This window comes from Ovis canadensis, chromosome 6, assembly GCF_042477335.2.
Source record: "Ovis canadensis isolate MfBH-ARS-UI-01 breed Bighorn chromosome 6, ARS-UI_OviCan_v2, whole genome shotgun sequence".
NCBI lineage: Eukaryota > Metazoa > Chordata > Mammalia > Artiodactyla > Bovidae > Ovis > Ovis canadensis.
This window is the reverse complement of record NC_091250.1, coordinates 31,639,976-31,660,281: the sequence shown is the minus strand read 5'-3', so window position 1 is coordinate 31,660,281 and position 20,306 is coordinate 31,639,976. Positions and strand designations below refer to the sequence as shown.

The 20,306-nt window shown below is 41.6% G+C and overlaps 2 protein-coding genes across 2 annotated transcripts in view; one reads left to right on the top strand and one right to left on the bottom strand.

The window, feature by feature from the left end:
- GAR1 (GAR1 ribonucleoprotein) overlaps nt 1-20,306 on the top strand; it is a 79,356-nt gene that overhangs the window by 13,498 nt on the left and 45,552 nt on the right. The window contains exon 2 of the mRNA XM_069593533.1: nt 11,188-11,291. The gene's annotated coding sequence lies outside the window, so the exon portion shown is untranslated. The remainder of the gene's footprint in view (nt 1-11,187; nt 11,292-20,306) is intronic.
- The window catches only part of CFI (complement factor I), a 44,183-nt gene that overhangs the window by 832 nt on the left and 23,045 nt on the right, over nt 1-20,306 (bottom strand). The window contains exons 7-14 of the mRNA XM_069593528.1: nt 19,516-19,629; nt 19,264-19,374; nt 13,449-13,472; nt 10,782-10,817; nt 8,854-8,957; nt 8,578-8,681; nt 4,838-5,115; nt 1,727-1,831 (exon numbers count right to left, since the gene is read on the bottom strand). Of these exons, the coding sequence (XP_069449629.1) occupies nt 1,727-1,831; nt 4,838-5,115; nt 8,578-8,681; nt 8,854-8,957; nt 10,782-10,817; nt 13,449-13,472; nt 19,264-19,374; nt 19,516-19,629 (876 nt within the window). The remainder of the gene's footprint in view (nt 1-1,726; nt 1,832-4,837; nt 5,116-8,577; nt 8,682-8,853; nt 8,958-10,781; nt 10,818-13,448; nt 13,473-19,263; nt 19,375-19,515; nt 19,630-20,306) is intronic.

The following is a 20,306-nucleotide window of genomic DNA, read 5'->3' as shown; positions in this document are numbered from 1 at the left end:
GCAATCTCACAGTAGCATCAACAGCTGAGTGGAAAAATAATAGGAGTACCTAGTACTCACTGAGTGCTTAATATTTATTAATTGTTCACTGTTTTAATCCTCATCACAACCCTATGAGGGAAAGATCATTACTATACCTATTTTAAGATGAGATAAGGGCCCAGAGACATTAGTGAACCTGTCTAGGGTCAGACAGCTAATAAGTGGCAGAGCCTGAACTTGAACCCAGGTAGCCAGACTTCAGAGCTTAGCCTCTTAACTGTGCAGTCGTGCCTGGGTAGATTGTGTGCTGTTCTCCCCTTTCGTACTCTGAAATCCTTAGCTCCATTTTAAGATGGTGGGGTGGGGGGAGGCACAGGGAATAGTCTGTTTACTTTCTTCTCACTCTTGTGACTTTCCAAGATTTTAAATCGCTGTATCCAAGAAGTTGGGGCTTCCCTGATGGCTCAGCAATAAAGAATCTGCTTGCAGTGCAGGAGACTCAGGCTTGATTCCTGGGTTGGGAAGATTCCGCTGGAGGAGGGCATGGCAACCAACTCCAGTATTCCTGTCTGGAGAATTCCATGGACAGCGGAGCCTGGCAGGCTATGGTCCAAAATGTCACAAAGAGTTGGATGTGACTGAGCACACACACACATCCAGGAAGTTACAGGATGTCAATAACTCTGCCTTTTTCTATAACCCACTGTTTGTAAGTGATTTCAATAAAGTGTCCTAAATGCCCTGCCCTGGCTGGCACCCTGCCTTCAGGTCGCCACCAGAAGAGGAACTGATGTAGTTATGTTAGGTGGTGGCAGTAGCATCCCTGTGATACTGAAGGAGGGAGGGGCAGGGGTCCTGAGAAGCCAAAGGGATTTCTAAGAGGGGAGAGCTGACTTCCAACTGAAAGCATCTGAAATGAGATCCTTTGGATTTTTGCTTAGAAGTCTAGGCTTCGATCCTGAATATACCATTGCTTGTCTGTAAGACTTTGTTGTGGTGTTGTTTAGTCGCTAAGTTGTGTCTGACTCTTTGTGACCCCTCCCACAGACTGTAGCCCGCCAGGCTTCTCTGTGCTTGGGATTTCCCAAGCAAGGATCCTGGAATAGGTTGTCATTTCCTTCTCTAGGGGACCTTCCTGACCCAGGGATCAAACGCGCATCTCCCGTGCCTCCTGCATTGCAGGTGGATTCTTTACCACTGAGCCACCTGGGAAGCCCCTGTAAGACTTGGGGCAACTTGCTTAACTGCTCTGCATATCACTTTTCTCATCTCTTAAGATCACCAATGTTGCAGGTGAGGAAACTTGCTCAAGGTCACAAAGTAGTAATTGGTAAGAACTGGAATGTAAACCCAGGCAGTCTAGTTCCAGAGTCTGTGCTCTTAATCACCTTGTTAGACTGCTGTATAATGGCTTAAGGAAGATTTTTCCTCTGGGTATTAGATTGCGGGAACTTTAGCTAAGGGAAAGGGGCTGATAATGCAACAGCCAGTGGTGGTTTAGTTGCTAAGCGGTGTCCGACTCTTGGAGACCCCATGGACTGTAGCCTGCCAGGCTCCTCTGTCCAAGGAATTTTCCAGGCAAGAATGCTGGACTGAGTTGCCATTTCCTTCTCCAGGGGATCTTTACATCCAGAGGCCAAAGGGAAAGCTTGGAGGCTCAGAACAAGGCGGTGACTCAGTGGGGAGGACAAAGGTGTTTGGTTGGGACCATGGAGACATCTCCCAGAAGCCGCTTTGTGCTTACCTGCACACTCCATTTCTTTTTCAAAGTAGCGACCTGGGTAGAATGCTGAGCAGTTGTTTATTATATGAACTTCACCCCACTTAAGTGAATATACTTTTTGGTTACCTAAACAAAGTAAAAAAACAAAGAGGCATTTAGAAGTTACAAATGAGGAATCTAAGTATTTCATAATTTAGTAAACCACTAGGAACATATAAGAATGTATATACTTTAATACATATGTAAACTTTTGAGGAGAACTCACTAGCAAATTTAGTCATACACTGCTCGTATCCCATTTCTATAATTGTCTTTCTAAAAAGAGTCAAGAAGCCTTATTGAATATTTGGCCTGAGTACTGTGAGATGGGCCTCCCTGGTGGCTCCGTCAGTAGAGAATCTGCCTGCAGTGCAGGAGACCAGGGTTCAATCCCTGAGTTGGGAAGATTCCCTGGAGAAGGAAATGGCAACCCACTCCAGTATTCTTGCCTGGAGAATCCCATGGACAGAGGAGTTTGGAGGGCTATATGGTCCGTGGGGTCACAAAGAGTTGGACATGGCTGAGAGACTAAGACACAGTACACTGTGAAATGAATGGGATAGACTCCTTCTGATCACCGAGTCTAGTGGTGAGGTGGGGTGGGGGTGGAGGGTGGCTAGAAATCTGTGATCAGGGTCTTCTCACATAAATAGTTCCAGTCTTCTTATAGTCCCTTATTTGCTTGAAAGTCCTTGTTAGAGTGAAAACAACTTTTAAATACAAAAACTTAAAATGACAATATACATGAAGCAATTGGTATCTACGAGTTTTTGTGTCTGTGAGGAACTCCATCTCCTAAATGATTTGAAAGTGACTGAAAGAGGATTTAGGATTTCCCTTTAAGTCACAGATTTGGGACTTGCACTTGGTCCAAGGAAAGAGAAGGACCAGGAGCTGTTGCTGATTGACAGTCCAGGGAAGATGAGAAAGACCTAAGAACACAGGTTCATATACCTCAGGTAGAAGGAGTGAATTTTTGTCCCATCTCCCCTCTTCCTTTTTCCCACCCTACAGCAATCTGTATGTGCTCCAGGAGGGCAGGGGCTGGGCCTGATTCATCCACTGCTGCACCTAGCCTCATGCTAGTACCAAGTATTTACGTAATAAATATTTATGTAATTAATGCATGAACTCAGTAATTCCATTATACAATAAACATTTTATGCCAAATGACTTGGCTCCTCAATTAATCTACAAATCTCTGTCTCTACCTGGGGACAGAGACCTCTGGTTTACCCTGAAAGGACACCCCCACAGATCCCACCCAGGGTGTTACAGGCTAATATTCTCTTCTGGGAAACAGAGGAAGAAACGAATGCTTTCTAACACATTCCTCCAACAAATATGGCAAATCAGGAAAGAGTTTCTTTTTTCTCCTTGAAGTCATACTTCACATTAGTCTTTTTTTTTACTTTTTAATATTTCTTTTTATTTATTTATTTGGCTGGGCCTCCCTGGTGGTTCAGTGGTAAAGAATCTACCTGTAGTGCAGGAGACCTGGGTTTGAACCCCGGGTTTGGAAGATCTTCTGGAGAAGGAAATGGCAACCCATTCCAGTATTCTTGCCTGGGAAATCCCATGGACAGAGGAGTCTGGACTCTCACTGCTGAGGGCCCAGATTCAACCCCTGTTCGGGACACTAAGATCTGGTAAGTCATGCAGTTTAGCCAAAATAAAATAAAGTGTTGGTATTTTTAAAAAGAACAAATAAAAGAACATAATACTCTCTGGATAAATTAATTACTAATAAAATTTCAGCGTTTTGTAAGTCTTGGGTATTCAAACATACTACAAGTTCAGGTTCATTTGTATGCATATTTTATACTTTTCTCATGGGCCCAGCTGGTAAAAAATCTGCCCGCAATGTGGGAGACCTGGGTTCAATCCCTGGGTTGGGAAGATCCCCTGGAGAAGGGAACGGCTACCCACTCCAGTATTCTGGCCTGGAGAATTCCATGGACTGAGTAGTCCGTGCGGTCAGAAAGAGTCGAACACAACTGAGTAACTTTCACTTGATACTTCTCAATATGGCAGTTATAAAGCGTGTGTTGCAATAGGAATCTGTTAGGCAAATGCAGTGAAGCTATTGACAAAGAAAGTTTAAGAGATCGAAAGGAAGCTATATTTCTAGGCTGACTTCAAGATGAGGGGACAAGTACTGTTTAAATTAATTCTAATCTGTCTCTAATTTAGGAGGTCTTTCTAATAAGGTGAAGTCCCTCAGTCGTGTCCAACTCTTTGCGACCCCACAGACTGTAGCCTACCAGGCTCTTCCATCTGTGGGATTTTCCAAGCAAGAGTACTGGAGTGGGTTGCCATTTCTGTCTCCAGAGGATCTTCCCGACCCAGGGACCGAACCCAGGTCTCCTGCATTGTAGGCAGATGCTTTACTTTCTGAGCCACCAGGGAAGTCTCTTCTAATAATTGCCCCTAAGCAAAGTACATCTCTTATTCATATGAATGTTCACCTCAAGTCATCTTAGAAGCTCAAAGGATAAATTCTTTATGTTATCTTTCTCTTTGTGGGATGTTGGGGTGTGAGGCATGGAGAACGGGGGAGAGCAGAGGAGAGAGGGGAAGGCTGTGGGATCACTGACTCGGCACATACTGTGACTATACCTTTGAAAAACATTTTGTCTTTCATTCATATCATTCCAACCAATCCCAAAAGTCCATGCTATGTATCCCCCTGTCACTCTGCTTTTTTTCTTGGTGAATGGTTACCCCTCAATGGATGTTTCAATATTGCAGAGTATAGGTATCCTTGAAACTCTGGGTCAGGATCAGTTACATAATTCACAGAGCCAAATTAAATTTAATTTTAAAAATTAAAAAATGTGAGGTGAGGCCACTGCAAAAATGACTGAGAATTTCATGATGGTGACAGCAGAGTAGTACAGCAAGCACACACCCCAGCTTGGGGTGCTGGGCCTCCACACAGGTCCTCTGCCTGTGAGGTGGCCCTGGCTGGACACTCACTTTTCTGGATTTTATGCACTATTTCTCTCTGAACCCTGGGAGATTAGCTCCTATGCATTTCTCTTCCTATTCATTTCTCAACCCCTGCATTCTGATGAACAAACTAAAACATACCTTTTTCTCGACCCCAGCCTGAAATGATGCACTTATCATTAGGTTGAAATAGGTACGGAGACCAGGGGACACAGGCAGGGACGGAGTTACTCAACACACACTGTTTTTCACTTGGGCGTTTTTTCATTTCAATCAAAGCTATGTCATTTTGGTAGGTAGTTCCATTGTAGTTTTCATGGATAATAATTCGATTCACCGAGTGAACAACTGTCTGAAAGCCAGGTCTTATCCAGTCTGTAAATGATGTCCATAATTGGTAACGATGCATTCTGCTGATTCTGTAACAGATAGGAAAGGCGGAAAATATATTGAGTTGGGGCGAGGGGGGAAGCAAGTATAAATTGGACTTCTGATGCTTCATCTTTAAATTCTCCCCTTTTAAGGAGTTTTTTCATTTTCCCAGATTTTTATAATCCTTGCTGCCATGAAGCATTGCAATGAAATTTTCTTAGGACAGAATTAAAGTCAGTGGATAAATGTAGAAAGGAATAGTTCATCTACCTGCTAAATATTAGGGACATAAAGGTCTCACTACTTAGCAGAGATGCCAACAGTAGAATGAGTTGGCTGCCTCTGAAGTAAGAGTGTGGGTATTGAGGGTATTTAAGCAGAAACCAGAGAGCATCTAGCCAGGAATGTGCTTGAGGAAGTTGGGAGTCAGAGCACAGGGTCCCAGAGGTTCCCGGGGTGAAGACTTGGGAATCATCATTGTAACCTTTAAAACTGACTTCATCCTAACTTTGCGTTGTATTATTTGCTCAAGAACCTTTACTGGGTCTTATTCATCTACAGACAGATACCTGTGTTGAGTATCGTATCTGGAACACAGTAGCTGTTTCAAACTTTGGTTGAAATGGTGAATGGGTTAAATATTGCCTGTCCTCATGCCTCACTCCATTTTCTTACCAATTTTCATCTGTGGTTTCCAGCAAATTTGGCATCTACTATCACTTTCTTGGGCTTCCCAGGTAGCTCAGTTGGTAAAGAATCTGCCTGCTACACTGGAGACCCTGGTTCGATTCCTGTCGGGAAGTTCGCCTGGAGAACGGATAGGCTGCACACTGCAGTATTCTTGGGGTTCCCTGGTGGCTCAGACAGTAAAGAATCCACCTACAATACGGGAGACCAGGGTTTGATTCCTGGGTTGGGAAGAGCCCCAGAGGAGGGCATGGCCACTGTAGTATTCTTGCCCAGAGAATCCCTATGGACAGAGGAGCCTGGTGGGCCACAGTCCATGGGGTCTCAAAGAGTCAGACATGACGGAACAGCTAAGCACAGCACAGCTTACATCACTTTCTCAGGGAAACACCTTACTGTTAAACAGTGGTGTCCTAGGAGCTAATGAGGTGTTTAGGATATTTTTATTTACACTCAGTGTTCTAAGAATGCTTTGCTTCATATTAATTTGGTTATATTTCAGGATCAGAGGTCCTGAATATTGTTCAAAGGTTAACTGTTCATCCATTCCATTTACTTAATAAATATTTAGTGTGCCGAGTGAATGTGGGTAAGCCAATTAGGAAGCAGATGGTATAATCCAGGAGAGAGGTAGGAGCATGGTAATAGTGGAGATAAGAAGAAACTTTGAGGATTAAATAACTGGCAATTAAAAACGCCATCTGGAAGAAATTGTAGTACATATATACAATGGAATGTTACTTAGCCATAAAAAGAAACACATTTGAGTCAGTTCTAGTGAGGTGGACGAACCTAGAGCCTGTTATACAGAGTGAAGTAAGTCAGAAAGAGAAAAACAAATATCGTATATGAACACATATATATGGAATCTAGAAAAATGGTATTGATGAACTTATCTGCAGGGCAGGAATGGAGACTCAGACATAGAGAACAGACTCACAGACACAATGAGGGAAGGAGAGGGTGGGATGAATTAAAAGAGTAGCATTGAAATATATACGCTAGCATGTGTGAAAGAGGGAGCCAGTGGGGAGCTGCAATATAGTGCAAGGAACTCGTCCCGGTGCCCTGTGACCACCTAGAAGGGTGGGATGGGGTGGGAGGGAAGCTTGAGAGGGAGGGGACGTTTGTGTTCCTACAGTTGACTCATGTTGATGTACGGCAGAAACCAACATAACATTGTGAAGCAATTATCCTCCAATTAAAAATTTAAAAAAAGATTTTAAATGACATCTGGAGTTGGTGATATATAGCTGAGCTGTGTGGTAGGGTTGAGGGAATGAAATGCGATCATTTCTAGATTTCTGCCTTGTATAGCTGGATGAATGGTGTTGCCATCTGCTGAGATAGGGAACTGTAGGTCAGGACAATATTTGGGGGAAGGAGCAAATCATGAGTTCAGTCTTATTTTTTATATTTAATTTCTTGGCCACAGTGTGGGGCAGGTGGGATCTTAGTTCCCCGACCGGGGATCAAACTGGTCCCCCTGCATTGGAAGTACAGAGTCTTAGCCACTGGATCACTAGGGAAGTCTTGGAGCTCAGTCTTAGACATTTTGAATTTGATGTACTAATACTTCTGTACAGCCAAGATAGTGTACTGTAGGGTCCGGGTTGGAGAAGTCTAGACTGGAGCTATCACTGTGTCAGCATACGGCGGTATTTTAAAGTGCAGATAACTTTAGAAAGAAGAAGTAAGAAGAGAAGAGGAAGCCAGGATACACATCGAGGAACTTCAGTATTTCACTTGAGCCATAATGCTCAGTCACTGGAAGAGGAAGCTGCAAAGAAGGCCAAGAAGGTGTGGCCAGAGAGGTGGGTAGAAAACCAGAAGTGTTGTGTTACAGAAGCGAAGGGAAAAGGGTCGTTCAGAAGGAAGAAACAAGATTTGGTGCTTTGCTCCAATCCATGAGGATTTTTATGGGTGTCATTCAACAGATTTCCTATCCCTCTAAAGTTTGGGTCACCTGCAGATTTTCTAAACAGGCCTTCATCCAAGTTACTGTCATGTATGCTGACCTTGGTTTTACCCTGGCTCTGCTACAGACTGGGCTTCCCAGGTGGTGCTGTGGAGAAGAATCTGCCTGCCAACGCAGGAGAAACAAGACCCACGGGTTGGATCCCTGAGCCAGGAAGATCCCATAGAGTAGGAAATGGTAACCCACTCCAGTATTCTTGCCTGGAGAACCCCATGGTCGGAGGAGCCTGGTGGGCTACAGTCAGGTAGCTACAGTTATGGTGTTGAAGAGAGCTGGACAGGACTGAAGCAACTTAGCATACACGCAAGCACTGCTGCAGACCTGTAGTGCTGTTTCAGCCAAGTTATGCAACTTCTAGTTCCAGTCTGTCTATCTAGAAAATGGGAGGAATAATATTTGCCTCTTGAGAATGTTAAGAATGTTAAAACAAAAATAACATCTATGAAAGCTCTGGGCACAGTATCGGGTCTGTAAGAGGTACTCCATACATGGTGTTTCATTCATTCTAAAGGTCAGAACTGAAGTCAGAATTCTGAACTCTGTCCTTGACCCATGCAAATGAGCCAAGTGAAACAACTCGGTCCCTACAGGCTCGATCTGCCCTTGCCAGCTGAGGTCAACAACTTGGTCTGTGGGGAACATACTGGGTTCTGAGGAACTGGCCTCTGGACTCCAGATTGTGAACATCAGAGAGGGTGTTTAGCAGACAACAGAGTGGAACTTAGTGATTTTTCTTACATAGATTTTTATTTATCATTTGACTTTATCACAACCTCTATGACCTAATTTCATTGTTTCAGAAATCAGGAATCTACTGGAGAGGGTTTGTTTTTTGTTTTTTTACCTGACACAATGTGCAGCAGTCAGAATCCAACAGCCACCGATATAAGTTCCTCCACAGTGGATTTTGTCGCTTTCCTTGATTGCAATCTGCCATGGGAAGTCTCCCTGTAAAGACATTCATGTGGTCACTGCCATCCTGCCAGACAGGTGGCTTGAAGATTTCCATCGCAAGGTTCTTACTCTCTAATAATTACCATCCCTCCCCCTCACTTTTTTTTTTCCCCCAAACTTGGGCAGCTCCAGGGAAATGACATTATAACTTTTTGTGCCGGTTTACCATTTTTGCTGGCTTGCCTCCTACGACTCGTTTCCTTCGAATGTGCATGTTGTTTTTAACTCCGCAGGATAGTTTAGGCAAAAATGACTTTATAAATTTTCTTTCTTTAAGAAAAGAAGAGATTGTATCATTATGATTTTTGAAACCATTACCTTCTGGGCAAACTTCTTGATTATCTATGCCGCAAAAACAGCAGAGTGACAACTAATATGAAGCAGCCCAGATTCATTAGTAAGTTATTTTGGATGCTATTCACCTTGCTTAAAAATTCTGGCTTCATATTAAAAATTAAGCTTAAAATTGGCTTGATTCTCTGAAGTTCTACCTAAAGGTGGACTCGTGGCCGAAGGAGTTTGCCTGAGGGGTTACACACTGACCAGCCTCTGGCAGATAAGAGAAGCCACGCGCCCAGACATTACTACTGTGACAGCTCAAGATGGGTGACACCTCTGGATGAGGCTCACAAGCAGAACTCCGCAGTCTGCTTTCTTAGTTCTTACTTTCCAGAGACTGTTTATGTGGGACTCTTCAGTGATATTAATATTAACATTAATGATGTTAATGTTGAGTTCTTTCTATGTGTCAAATCCCATACTAAATACTTTGTATATAGTTTGTATCACTTATTCATCATATTAACAATGACAGGTAACATGCCAGGAACCCCTGGACAATCCAGGATCAGTGGGCTGGGAGGGGGCTGTGTTTTTAGCCACTTAACATGTGATGGTGTTTCCTTTCTCAGTGAGCACTCAGACATGGCACACTTGTCACTGGGAGGCATGCTAGAGTCAGGCTTAAGACATGAATTTGCAAGGGAATTCATGACAAAGGAAGAAAGTAAAAGTATAAGATGCTCTTCTTATTATCTTGCTCTATTTTATCATGTCATGAAAATTTTTGTAAACTTGATTCTTAGTCCCAAATGAGAAAGGAAAATTAATATCACTGTCAATTACTTTGAAGGGAGAGAAGTTGTGAACGGATGTGGATAAAAGATTTTGGGGGAGTCCCATCCAGCCTAAGAACTGGGTTAAGGGAAGAATGTGATGATAAATTTTAAATTTCTGCTTGTACCTTTCAGAAGGGAGACCCCCATCTATTGAGGACTGTCAAGTCAGCTTGGATTGAACTTGAAAATTAATTTATTACCCTGAGTAGAAAATAAAGGGCCTTTGTTGGAAATCCCTCTGACTGATATCTGCAGCTTTGAGATCTAAATCTTCCACTCATTGCCTGATTTTTTAAAAATTGCTGATGAACTCTGGGGCCTGGCAATCAGAAGGGAGTCTTACATGAGCTTCAGTTTTCAATCCTCCTAAATTAGGGAGATATTTCACTCCCAATTTGTATTTGAGCTTGTTACTAACCTAAGGTCACACAGCTAACAAATAACTAAGTCAGGAATTAACATGTCAGTTTGAATCAAAAATTCCTATCAGTTACTGTCTTCCCAGGAACTTACTACTTTGTTTAAATTTGGCTCTCAGTGTAGACTTGGCCAAAAAACAGCTCTTCACAGATTTCCCGTTATCATGGCTTAAAATATTGCAGAAGAATCTATTATTTTTGTACTTAAAATGTATGTCCTGGGTCACAAATCTGGTTGGCTTTGACAAAACTGATCTGACAAAGCTCATAGCAAACAGAAAAGCTGTATGTAAAACTAGACTGTTTTTTCCATTTCAAAATAAGCCATATATATTAACCTATTTTAAAAGTAGTTCTCAAGAAGCATTTAAGCTTGTTTTTCTTAAAAATGATAAGAAAAGTAGTAATGGTTTTTCTATTTAAATTGAAATCAAAGGAAATGAGAACTTGAATCAATTATATTGCATATATGCATATATACTCACATACATGCGCATGACATTAAAATGCAAATTTGACCAGTGAAGCACTAGTGAAAAAGAATAATGTTACCTTACCTGCATCCATATCAGCAGTCAACACTTCTGCTGCTTCTATAATCAAACAAAAGTTCTAATGTTTAAGTTATGTTTATAGTAAAAATTAAATCATTAAAATCATTTAAACTTTGATAATAATTTTCTGTCTAAACTCTGTCCTACCTTTAAAAAGGACAACATGAAATCATCTTATTTCCTTTCTGTAGGTAGGTAATTGTGAAGGCTCAAGACAGTGACCAAGAGTCCTGAGCTGACATTAAAAAGGGTCTTTGCATTTTGTATATAATAAGGTATCTCTTAACAGGGGTCATGCAATAATTCATCAGTTTCAGTATCCAGCAGGGTTATTATTAGTCATCTGGGATGCAGAAGTCAGAAGTTAAACAGAAACAAGAACAGATTTGCTCTTCTTTTTCTTTCTTAGACTTCGGCTTGAAGTTATACAGGATGATTGCATCTTCACTCTGCTGTCCTGAAACATTTCAATTGTGAACAGAATCATGGTTTCTTCGACCTGAGCATCTAAAGGTGAATTCCCACAAAGGGTTGCTCTGTCTTGGATGAGGTTGCTGTGCAGAGAGGCCATGTTACTTTGCTGCAGCAGTCTGGTGCATTATTACTGTATTTCCCGCATTTTTGGGAAGGGAAGACTTACATGTATCTGTTACACTACACACCTAGGTTATTTTCTGCTCAGAGCTTTCACAAAAGCAGTAACATAAACCAAAGAGAAGACTTCATATCAAATGCTCAACAAAGGGCGATGGGCAAAGTCCAGTAGAGCTGAGATATACTGGATATTACAAGACGAGCAGAAAGCTCCAAAGCACAGATCATAAGAAAAACAATCAATGACTTTGATTAAATAAAGATTTTAAAATTTAAAGATTAAAGACTTCTAAAAAAATAAAATAAAAATAAAGATTAAAGACTTCTACTCAACAAAGCTCACTATGGCCAAAGTTAATAGGTGGGTGACAGAATGGAAGAAGGTATTTACATGTCTAAAACTGAAAATGGATTAATATCTAGAATGCTAGAAGAAAGAAGACTGCGGCCCCAATATGAAATGAGGCAAAAGATGGAAATTGGCAAAAGGAAAGACGAAAAGGAAGAGGAAACTCAAAAGGCTAGTATGCATGTGAAAAGAAACCCAGAATCATTGGTTATGACAAAAGTTCAAATAAACAAACAATGCCCTATCACTTGAGAGTATTAGACCAGGAAAATTAGAAAGCTGGATAGTGCTAAATGTTAGTGGAGTGGAGGCGAGCCCTCGGCAGGTGGTATTGGTGGAGGTGAGCAGCTTTGCCACAGAACATGTAGGCACCAGTTTGTCAAATGACTCTAACAATTTCTGGCCCAGCTCGATGCCTCAGAGCAATCTCCCACACATCCTTAAGGAGAGGATATTCGTCACTGCATGTGAGTGTGGGCTGAGAGTCCAGTACTGAGCAGGTAGAGAGTAACTTGTGAAAGGTGAACACCACGTAGTGTTTTATTGTGTGGCAATTAGAAGCAACAGATTAGACAGAAACATCACAACATTGACGGGTCTTAAAAATGCAATGCTTTGTGAAAAGATAAAAAGGAAATAGAGGATACACAACACCATACCCTGTGAATTATAAATGTACCCTCACAAGATAACAACTGACACTGGATAAGAATGTACACGAACAAAAAGACACACATGTTAAATCACATTACAGTGGTTGCTATGGGGAATGAGCGAGTCTAAGGTACTGGAGTAATGGAGAATCGGTGAAGCAAGAGAGGGGCCTTGCCTGAACCAGTGATGACTGTGTGCTGGTCATCTCTGGCGAGTTGTCACTGGGCTGAGGAGTGTCACTAACTCATCACTTTGCACCTGAAGTCTGAAACTAGAAAGGGAGGAAGGGCAAGAGGGAGGGAAGGGGGAAAGGAATTAAGAAGAGGAAACAAACAAATACCAAAATGAAACAAAAAGGACAGCAGCAGCCTTGGAGGGCAAAATGACAAGAAGGAGGGAATACAAAGAAACAGTGGAAATTAGCCATTTAGAACAGGGGTGATCTTGACTATATAAAAGTCACTCAGGAATCCTGAGAAACCCTGAGGAGGACCAAAAGCTTCTGGCGGTCATTTTAGATGAATAACGAAGAAAAGGATGACTCTAAAGAGCTGGAAGATTTGGGGATGTCTGTTACAAAAGTAAATAAAAAAATATCTAAGGTGAAAAGATGTTTTCTTTCCTCTAGTGACTTTCTTTAGCAGTTGCCTTGGTTTTGAGGAGAAAGGAAAGGAAGAGAAGGCTATTTGGCAGAGGTGCAATGTGCAGAGAAGGCGCTTGGCAGGCTGGGAGCGGGGAGTGTGAGAAGGAGTTTACCCCACTGAGGAACAAGGCCTCTGTGTCGAAGCAAATGGTGAAACTGGTCATATATATCATCCTCGGTTAATGGTTACCTTCAAATATAACAGTATAACATAAAAGCTGTGCTTGTGTTTTGTTTCAATTCTGCAACATCCCAAGACTTTAATAAATTTTTTACTTTGAGCTACAAGTAAAGGGCATGAAAAAAAAATTTACCACAGGAAAGCATCATTTTTACATGAAAAAAAAAATACACACCATTTCAAGCTAGGACTCTTTATTCTTCTTTTCAATTCTATAATATAAATTTTCTATGATAAAAGTATATTTACCTTTAATTTCAGGATGTCCAGTTCCTAAAAACAAAAGAAAAAACTCACTGTAGCAAAGAGATCATTTTCACTTGAATTAAATGTACACTAATCATCAATTTTCAGTATAGAATAACAACTTAACATTTATAAAAAGATAAAAGGGGCCCACAGTATGACACTTTTTGTAGCAAATACTTTGATTTTTAATAGTGCCTAACAAATGTTTCCTCTTATATTTAAACACACACCAACTTTACCACAGCAAGGAAATCATTTTCACTTGAGTTTAAAAGAGATTCATGTGTTAGATATATTTGAATACATACCTAACTATAACTATTATATAGTTAGACAAAAAATTGTCTGGAAGTTCACAGTTCACATATTGCTGAAGACTGGCTTGGACAATTTTAAGCATTACTTTACTAGCATGTGAGATGAGTGCAATTTTGTGGTAGTTTGAGCATTCCAGATGTTCAAGCTGGTTTTAGAAAAGGCAGAGGAACCAGAGATCAAATTGCCAACATCCACTAGATCATGGAAAAAGCAAGAGAGTTCCAGAAAAACATCTATCTCTGCTTTATTGACTATGCCAAAGCCTTTGACTACGTGGATCACAAGAAACTGTGGAAAATTCTGAGAGAGATGGGAATACCAGACCACCTGACCTGCCTTTGAGGAACCTGTATGCAGATCAGGAAACAACAGTTAGAACTGGACATGGAACAACAGACTGGTTCCAAATAGGAAAAGGAGTACGTCAAGGCTGTATATTGTCACCCTGCTTATTTAACTTATATGCAGAGCACATCATGAGAAAGGCTGGGCTGGAAGAAGTACAAGCTGGAATCAAGATTGCCAGGAGAAATATCAATAACCTCAGATATGCAGATGACACCACCCTCATGGCAGAAAGTAAAGAGGAACTCAAAAGCCTCTTGACGAAAGTGAAAGAAGAGAATGAAAAAGTTGGCTTAAAGCTCAACATTCAGAAAACTAAGATCATGGCATCTGGTCCCATCACTTCATGGCAGATAGATGGGGAAACAGGGGAAACAGTGGCTGACTTTATTTTTCTGGGCTTCAAAAGCACTGCAGATGGTGACTACAGCCATGATTATTAAAAGACACTTACTCCTTGGAAGAAAAGTTATGACCAACCTAGACAGCATATTCAAAAGCAGAGACATTGCTTTGCTGACTAAGGTCCGTCTAGTCAAGGCTATGGTTTTTCCAGTGGTCATGTATGGATGTGAGAGTTGGACTGTGAGGAAAGCTGAGTGCTGAAGAATTGATGCTTTTGAACTGTGGTGTTGGAGTAGACTCTTGAGAGTCCCTTGGACTTCAAGGAGATCCAACCAGTCCATCCTAAAGGAGATCAGTCCTGGGTGTTCATTGGAAGGACTGATGTTGAAGCTGGAAACTCATCCACCTAATGCGAAGAGCTGACTTATTTGAAAAGATCCTGATGCTGGGAAAGATTGAGGGCATGAGGAGAAGGGGACAACAGAGGATGAGATGGTTGTATGGCATTATTGAGTCGATGGATATGGGTTAGGGTGGACTCCAGGAGTTGGTGATGGACAGGGAGGCCTGGCGTGTTGTGGTTCATGGGGTCGCAAAGAGTCAGACACGACTGAGCGACTGAACTGAACTGAACTTGAGCATTCTTTGGCATTGCCTTTCTTTGGGATTGGAATGAAAACTGACTTTTTCCAGTCCTGTGGCCACTGCTGAGTTTTCCAAATTTGCTGGCATATTGAGTGCAGCACTTTCACAGCGTCAGCTTCCAGGATTTGAAATAGCTCAACTGGAATTCCATCACCTCCACTAGCTTTGTTCATAGTGATGCTTTCCAAGGCTCACTTGACTTCACATTCCAGGATGTCTGGCTCTAGGTGAGTGATCACACCATCGTCATTATCTGGGTCGTGAAGATCTTTTTTGTACAGTTTTTCTGTGTATTCTTGCCACCTCTTCTTAATATCTTCTGCTTCTGCTAGGTCCATACCATTTCTGTCCTTTATCGAGCCCATCTTTGCATGAAATGTTCCCTTGGTATCTCTAATTTTCTTGAAGAGATCTCTAGTCTTTCCCATTCTGCTGTTTCCCTCTATTTCTTTGATTGATCACTGAGGAAGGCTTTCTTATCTCTCCTTGCTATTCTTTGGAACTCTGCATTCAAATGGGTGTATCTTTCCTTTTCTCCTTTGCTTTTCCCTTCCCTTCTTTTCTCAGCTATTTGTAAGGCCTCCTCAGACAGCCATTTTGCTTTTTTGAATTTCTTTTTCTTGGGGATGGTCTTGATTCCTGTCTCCTGTACAATGTCACGAACCTCCATCCATAGTTCATTGGGCACTCTGTCTATCAGATCTAGTCCCTTAAATCTATTTCTCACTTCCACTGTATAGTCATAAGGGATTTGATTTAGGTCATACCTGAATGGTCTAGTGGTTTTCTCCACTTTCTTCAGTTTCAGTCTGAATTTGGCAATAAGGAGTTCATGATCCAAGCCACAGTCAGCTCCCAGTCTTGTTTTTGTTGACTGTATAGAGCTTCTCCATCTTTGGCTGCAAAGAATATAATCAATCTGATTTCGGTGTCAACCATCTGGTGATGTCCATGTGTAGAGTCTTCTTTTGTGTTGTTGGAAGAGGGTGTTTGCCATAACCAGTGTGTTCTCTTGGCAGAACTCTATTAGCCTTTGCCCTGCTTCGTTCTGTACTCCAAGGCCAAATTTGCCTGTTACTCCAGGTGTTTCTTGACTTCCTACTTTTGCATTCCAGTCCCCTAGAATGAAAAGGACATCTTTTGGGGGTATTATTCTAGAAGGTCTTATAGGTCTTCATAGAACTGTTCAACTTCAGCTTCTTCAGCATTACTGGTTGGGGCATAGACTTGGATTACCGTGATATTGAATTGTTTGCCTTGGAAACGAACAGAGATCATTCTGTCGTTTTTGAAATTGCATCCAGGTACTGCATTTTAGATTCTTTTGTTGACCATGATGGCTACTCCATTTCTTCTAAGGGATTCCTGCCCACAGTAGTAGATATCATGGTCATCTGAGTTAAATTCACCCATTCCAGTCCATCTTAGTTCGCTGATTCCTAGAATGTCAATGTTCACTCTTGTCATCTCCTGTTTGACCACTTCCAATTTGCCCTGATTCACGGACCTAACATCCAGGTTCCTATGCACTTTAAAGAAGGCACTTTACCGGGGGCATGTGGAATGTAAAAATAGCCTCTGTTTTAAAGGCATGTACTGTTGAAAAGGGAAGGAAAGGCAAGTACAAAACACTACAATAAACCATTAACAGTAAGGCAGTGGTGTCCTGACACAGACACAACCACTACACAAGAGGCTGTTGTGTCACTTCCCAGCTTGTGTTTTGTGACATCACGTCAATGGCTTAAAATCATCCATGGTGGGAATAATATACACCACAGAAATTAGCAAAAGCTACAAATTAGGGAGTCCCTCTCCCTCTTCAAAGCCCGCTGTTAAACGTTTACCAGCACACCACCAGATTCGCTCCATGTAAGTAAGGTGGATGCAAGGACCCGCACACACTCCTCCAGCAGCCTTCCCTGTCTTTGAGGAAAGGAGCTCCATCTTTTCCGTTCTCAGGTCAAAATCCCCGGAGTCATCCTTGACTGCTCATTTGTCCTCACACCCCCATCCAATCTATAAGCAAATCATTCTGGCTCTAGTTTCAAAATATATCCAGAATCTGACTGCTTCTCATCATTCCCATTCCTGCCAGGTTATCCTAGTCACTGTCATCTTCCCTGGATTACTCAGTAGCTTCATCACGGGTTTCCCTGCTTCTCCCCTCACCCTTATGCAGCCTATTCCCCACGCAGCAACCAGAGTAATCTTGATTCAAAAATGTAACTCAGATCATGCTGTTCCTCTGCTTAGAGTGCCCATTTCATTCCTTAACAGACGTCCCTAGATCTGCCCTGATCACCCCAACCAAGCACCTCTCCAACCTCTCCTATTGCCTGTTTTTTTTTTTTTTTTTTTTTTTTAATTTATGTATTTGGCTGCCCTGAGTCTCAGTTGCAGCACAAGGGAACTTTTAGTTGTGGCATGTGAACTCTTAGCTGGGGCATGTGGGGTCTAGTTCCCTGGCCAGGAATTGAACCTGGGACACTTGCATTGGGACCGTGGAGTCTTCGCCACTGGACCCCCAGGGAAGTCCCCTCCTGCTTGTCTCTAATCTCTCACTATGCACAGGTGGAACTCCTGCCACATGAGCCTCCTTGCTGACTGTCCCTCAAACATACTGGAATGCTCCTATCTTAGCAGAGCCACATTGCTTGTTGCCTCTGCCTAGAACACTCTTCCACAGACTTCTGCTGGCTGGATCATCATTTCCTTCAGTTCTTTACCTAAAAACAAAAGTGAGCGAGCCTTCCCAAGCCACCTTATCTACACTTCCAGAATTTATCCCCCTTTTATATCTTCCTTTCCTGCTTTTTTTTTTAAGTACTTATTATTTTACTAGATATTTTTACTTATTTTTCTTTATTGTTTCTCTTCCTACACTAAAATATAAGATCTATGAAGGTGCAGGTATTTTGAAATGTTACTCATAGTGGTTACCCCAGTGTCTTAGAATAGGATCCAGCACACACAGTAAGAGCTCAATAAATATCCATTGAGTAGATGAATAAATATATTAACTTAGGAAGATTTTTCCTCCAGAATGCCTAAATGGGAGCATGAAGTCAGTCTGGGTGGGATACATTAGGTTCAGTTCAGTTCAGTCGCTCAGTCATGTCCAACTCTTTGCAACCCCATGGATGCATTAGGTACCTAGTAAATATTCCCCACCTTTGGAGGTTTCAGTTCAGTTCAGTTCAGTTCAGTTCAGTCGCTCAGTCATGTCCAACTCTTTGTGACCCCATGGATGCATTAGGTACCTAGTAAATATTCCCCACCTTTGGAGGTTTCAGTTCAGTTCAGTTCAGTTCAGTTCAGCCGCTCAGTCATGTCCAACTCTTTGTGACCCAGCATGCATTAGGTACCTAGTAAATATTCCCCACCTTTGGAGGTTTTCCAATGAGCACTAAAAAACAAAGAGCACCTGCTCACTGCTTTGAAATTTAGTAAGCAAAAGGAAGGAATTAAATAACACTTTGCCTTTCAATAATGAACTGCATTTCATGGAAACAAAATAGTTCTTCTCTACAAGATTCCAGTTAATAAATGCAGAAGGAATGTTGAATTAGAAATTGCCATTTTTTAAAAGAAGAGAAGAAGGATAAATTAGGAGTTTGGGATTAATAAACACAGACACAGACACACACACCCCAACACACAATGGATAACCAACAAAGATCTACTGTATAGCACAGGGAAATATATTCAATATATTGTAATAACCTCTAAGGGAAAAGAATCTGGAAGAGAACATATATATATAGGATATCACTATGAAGTGAAGTGAAGTGTTAGTCCCTCAGTCATGTCCAGTTCTTTGCGACCCCATAGATTATAGCCTGCCAGGCTCCTCTGTCCATGGAATTCTCCAGGCCAGAATACTGGAGTGGGTAGCTGTTCCCTTCTCCAGTGGATCTTCCCAACCCAGGGATCAAACATTGCAGTTTCAATTCTTTATCACTGGAGCTACCAGGGAAGCCCACACCTAAAACTAACACAATATTGTAAGTTGACTATACTTCAGTAAAAACTTTAGAAAAAGAAATTGCCATTTTACAGGCCCTATTGACAAATTGGATCTAGGCAATAATTACAAAGTCTGCTAAAAGCCCTGGGTCAAAGAATAATAATAAAACATAACCACAAAACTTTAAATTACCTTCACAACCAACTTCATCTTCTCCCGTGATACAGTCCAGCTCACCATTGCACTTATACTGCTTTGGAATACAAACACCCGATTTACAGAGAAAACCTTCACCTCGGCAGTCTGTGCAAACACAAATAGAAGAGGGGAGGGTTTTTTTCATTCTTAAAATGCAATAAGTTGGGATCTTAAGTCAGTGGGAAAGTTGCTTCTGTTTTCTTAGAAGAAAGCACTTGGGAGTTTAAAGGCTGGGGTCATTTCTACCTTTACAGCACAGCTCATCACTGTTGTCTACACAATCATTGACACCATCACAGGCCTTCTTCTGAGGAATGCGTTTCCCATTCACACATTGAAAGGAGTCCTTTTTTGGAGGAGCTGTAAAGTAGAATTGTCTGTGTGAAATTTATTTATGAAGTTGTGGATGACATCTTTACCACATGTTTGGAATAATGGGGGCATGAAGATAAAGTCAGGCACTGATAAAAAGTGATATAAAATGCACAAGTGGTAGCATTACCATAATATATTAACAGGGAAAATAAACGCCAAAGCTGGTTTAAGGAGGTCCTTTGCTAATCTCTGTAAGCCAGCATTTACTGTGGAGGCTTCTCCTGAGACTGGGGGAGGGGACCCGGGAATCCGGAGCCCTTGCTGACACTGGCAAACCCTGGTGCTCACCCACTCCTTTCATGCTGACCCAGCCCCACCCCGAGGCTGACTTGGGTAGTGCCATTTACATTTTGATGGCTCTTTTTTTTTTTTTTTTTAGCACCAAAAAGGATATGATCTTTAACACTACATATATAGCTAAAATATTCCAACGTCAGGATGAAGGAGAAAAGCGGCAGTGATTTAACCATTTTAAAGGAATATGTAATCAGCTGGACTCCTCAAATGAGATGCTGAGTTTCTTCTAATATTTACTTGTGTTTGCTTCATCAATTTTAATCCATATGTTCAAAGAATCAAAGGGGAATCAAACAACTTTACTTCCCATGTAGAAAGTAAAGGATAGAAGGGTATTTGAATGGGAAAAAGGTACAATAGGGGAA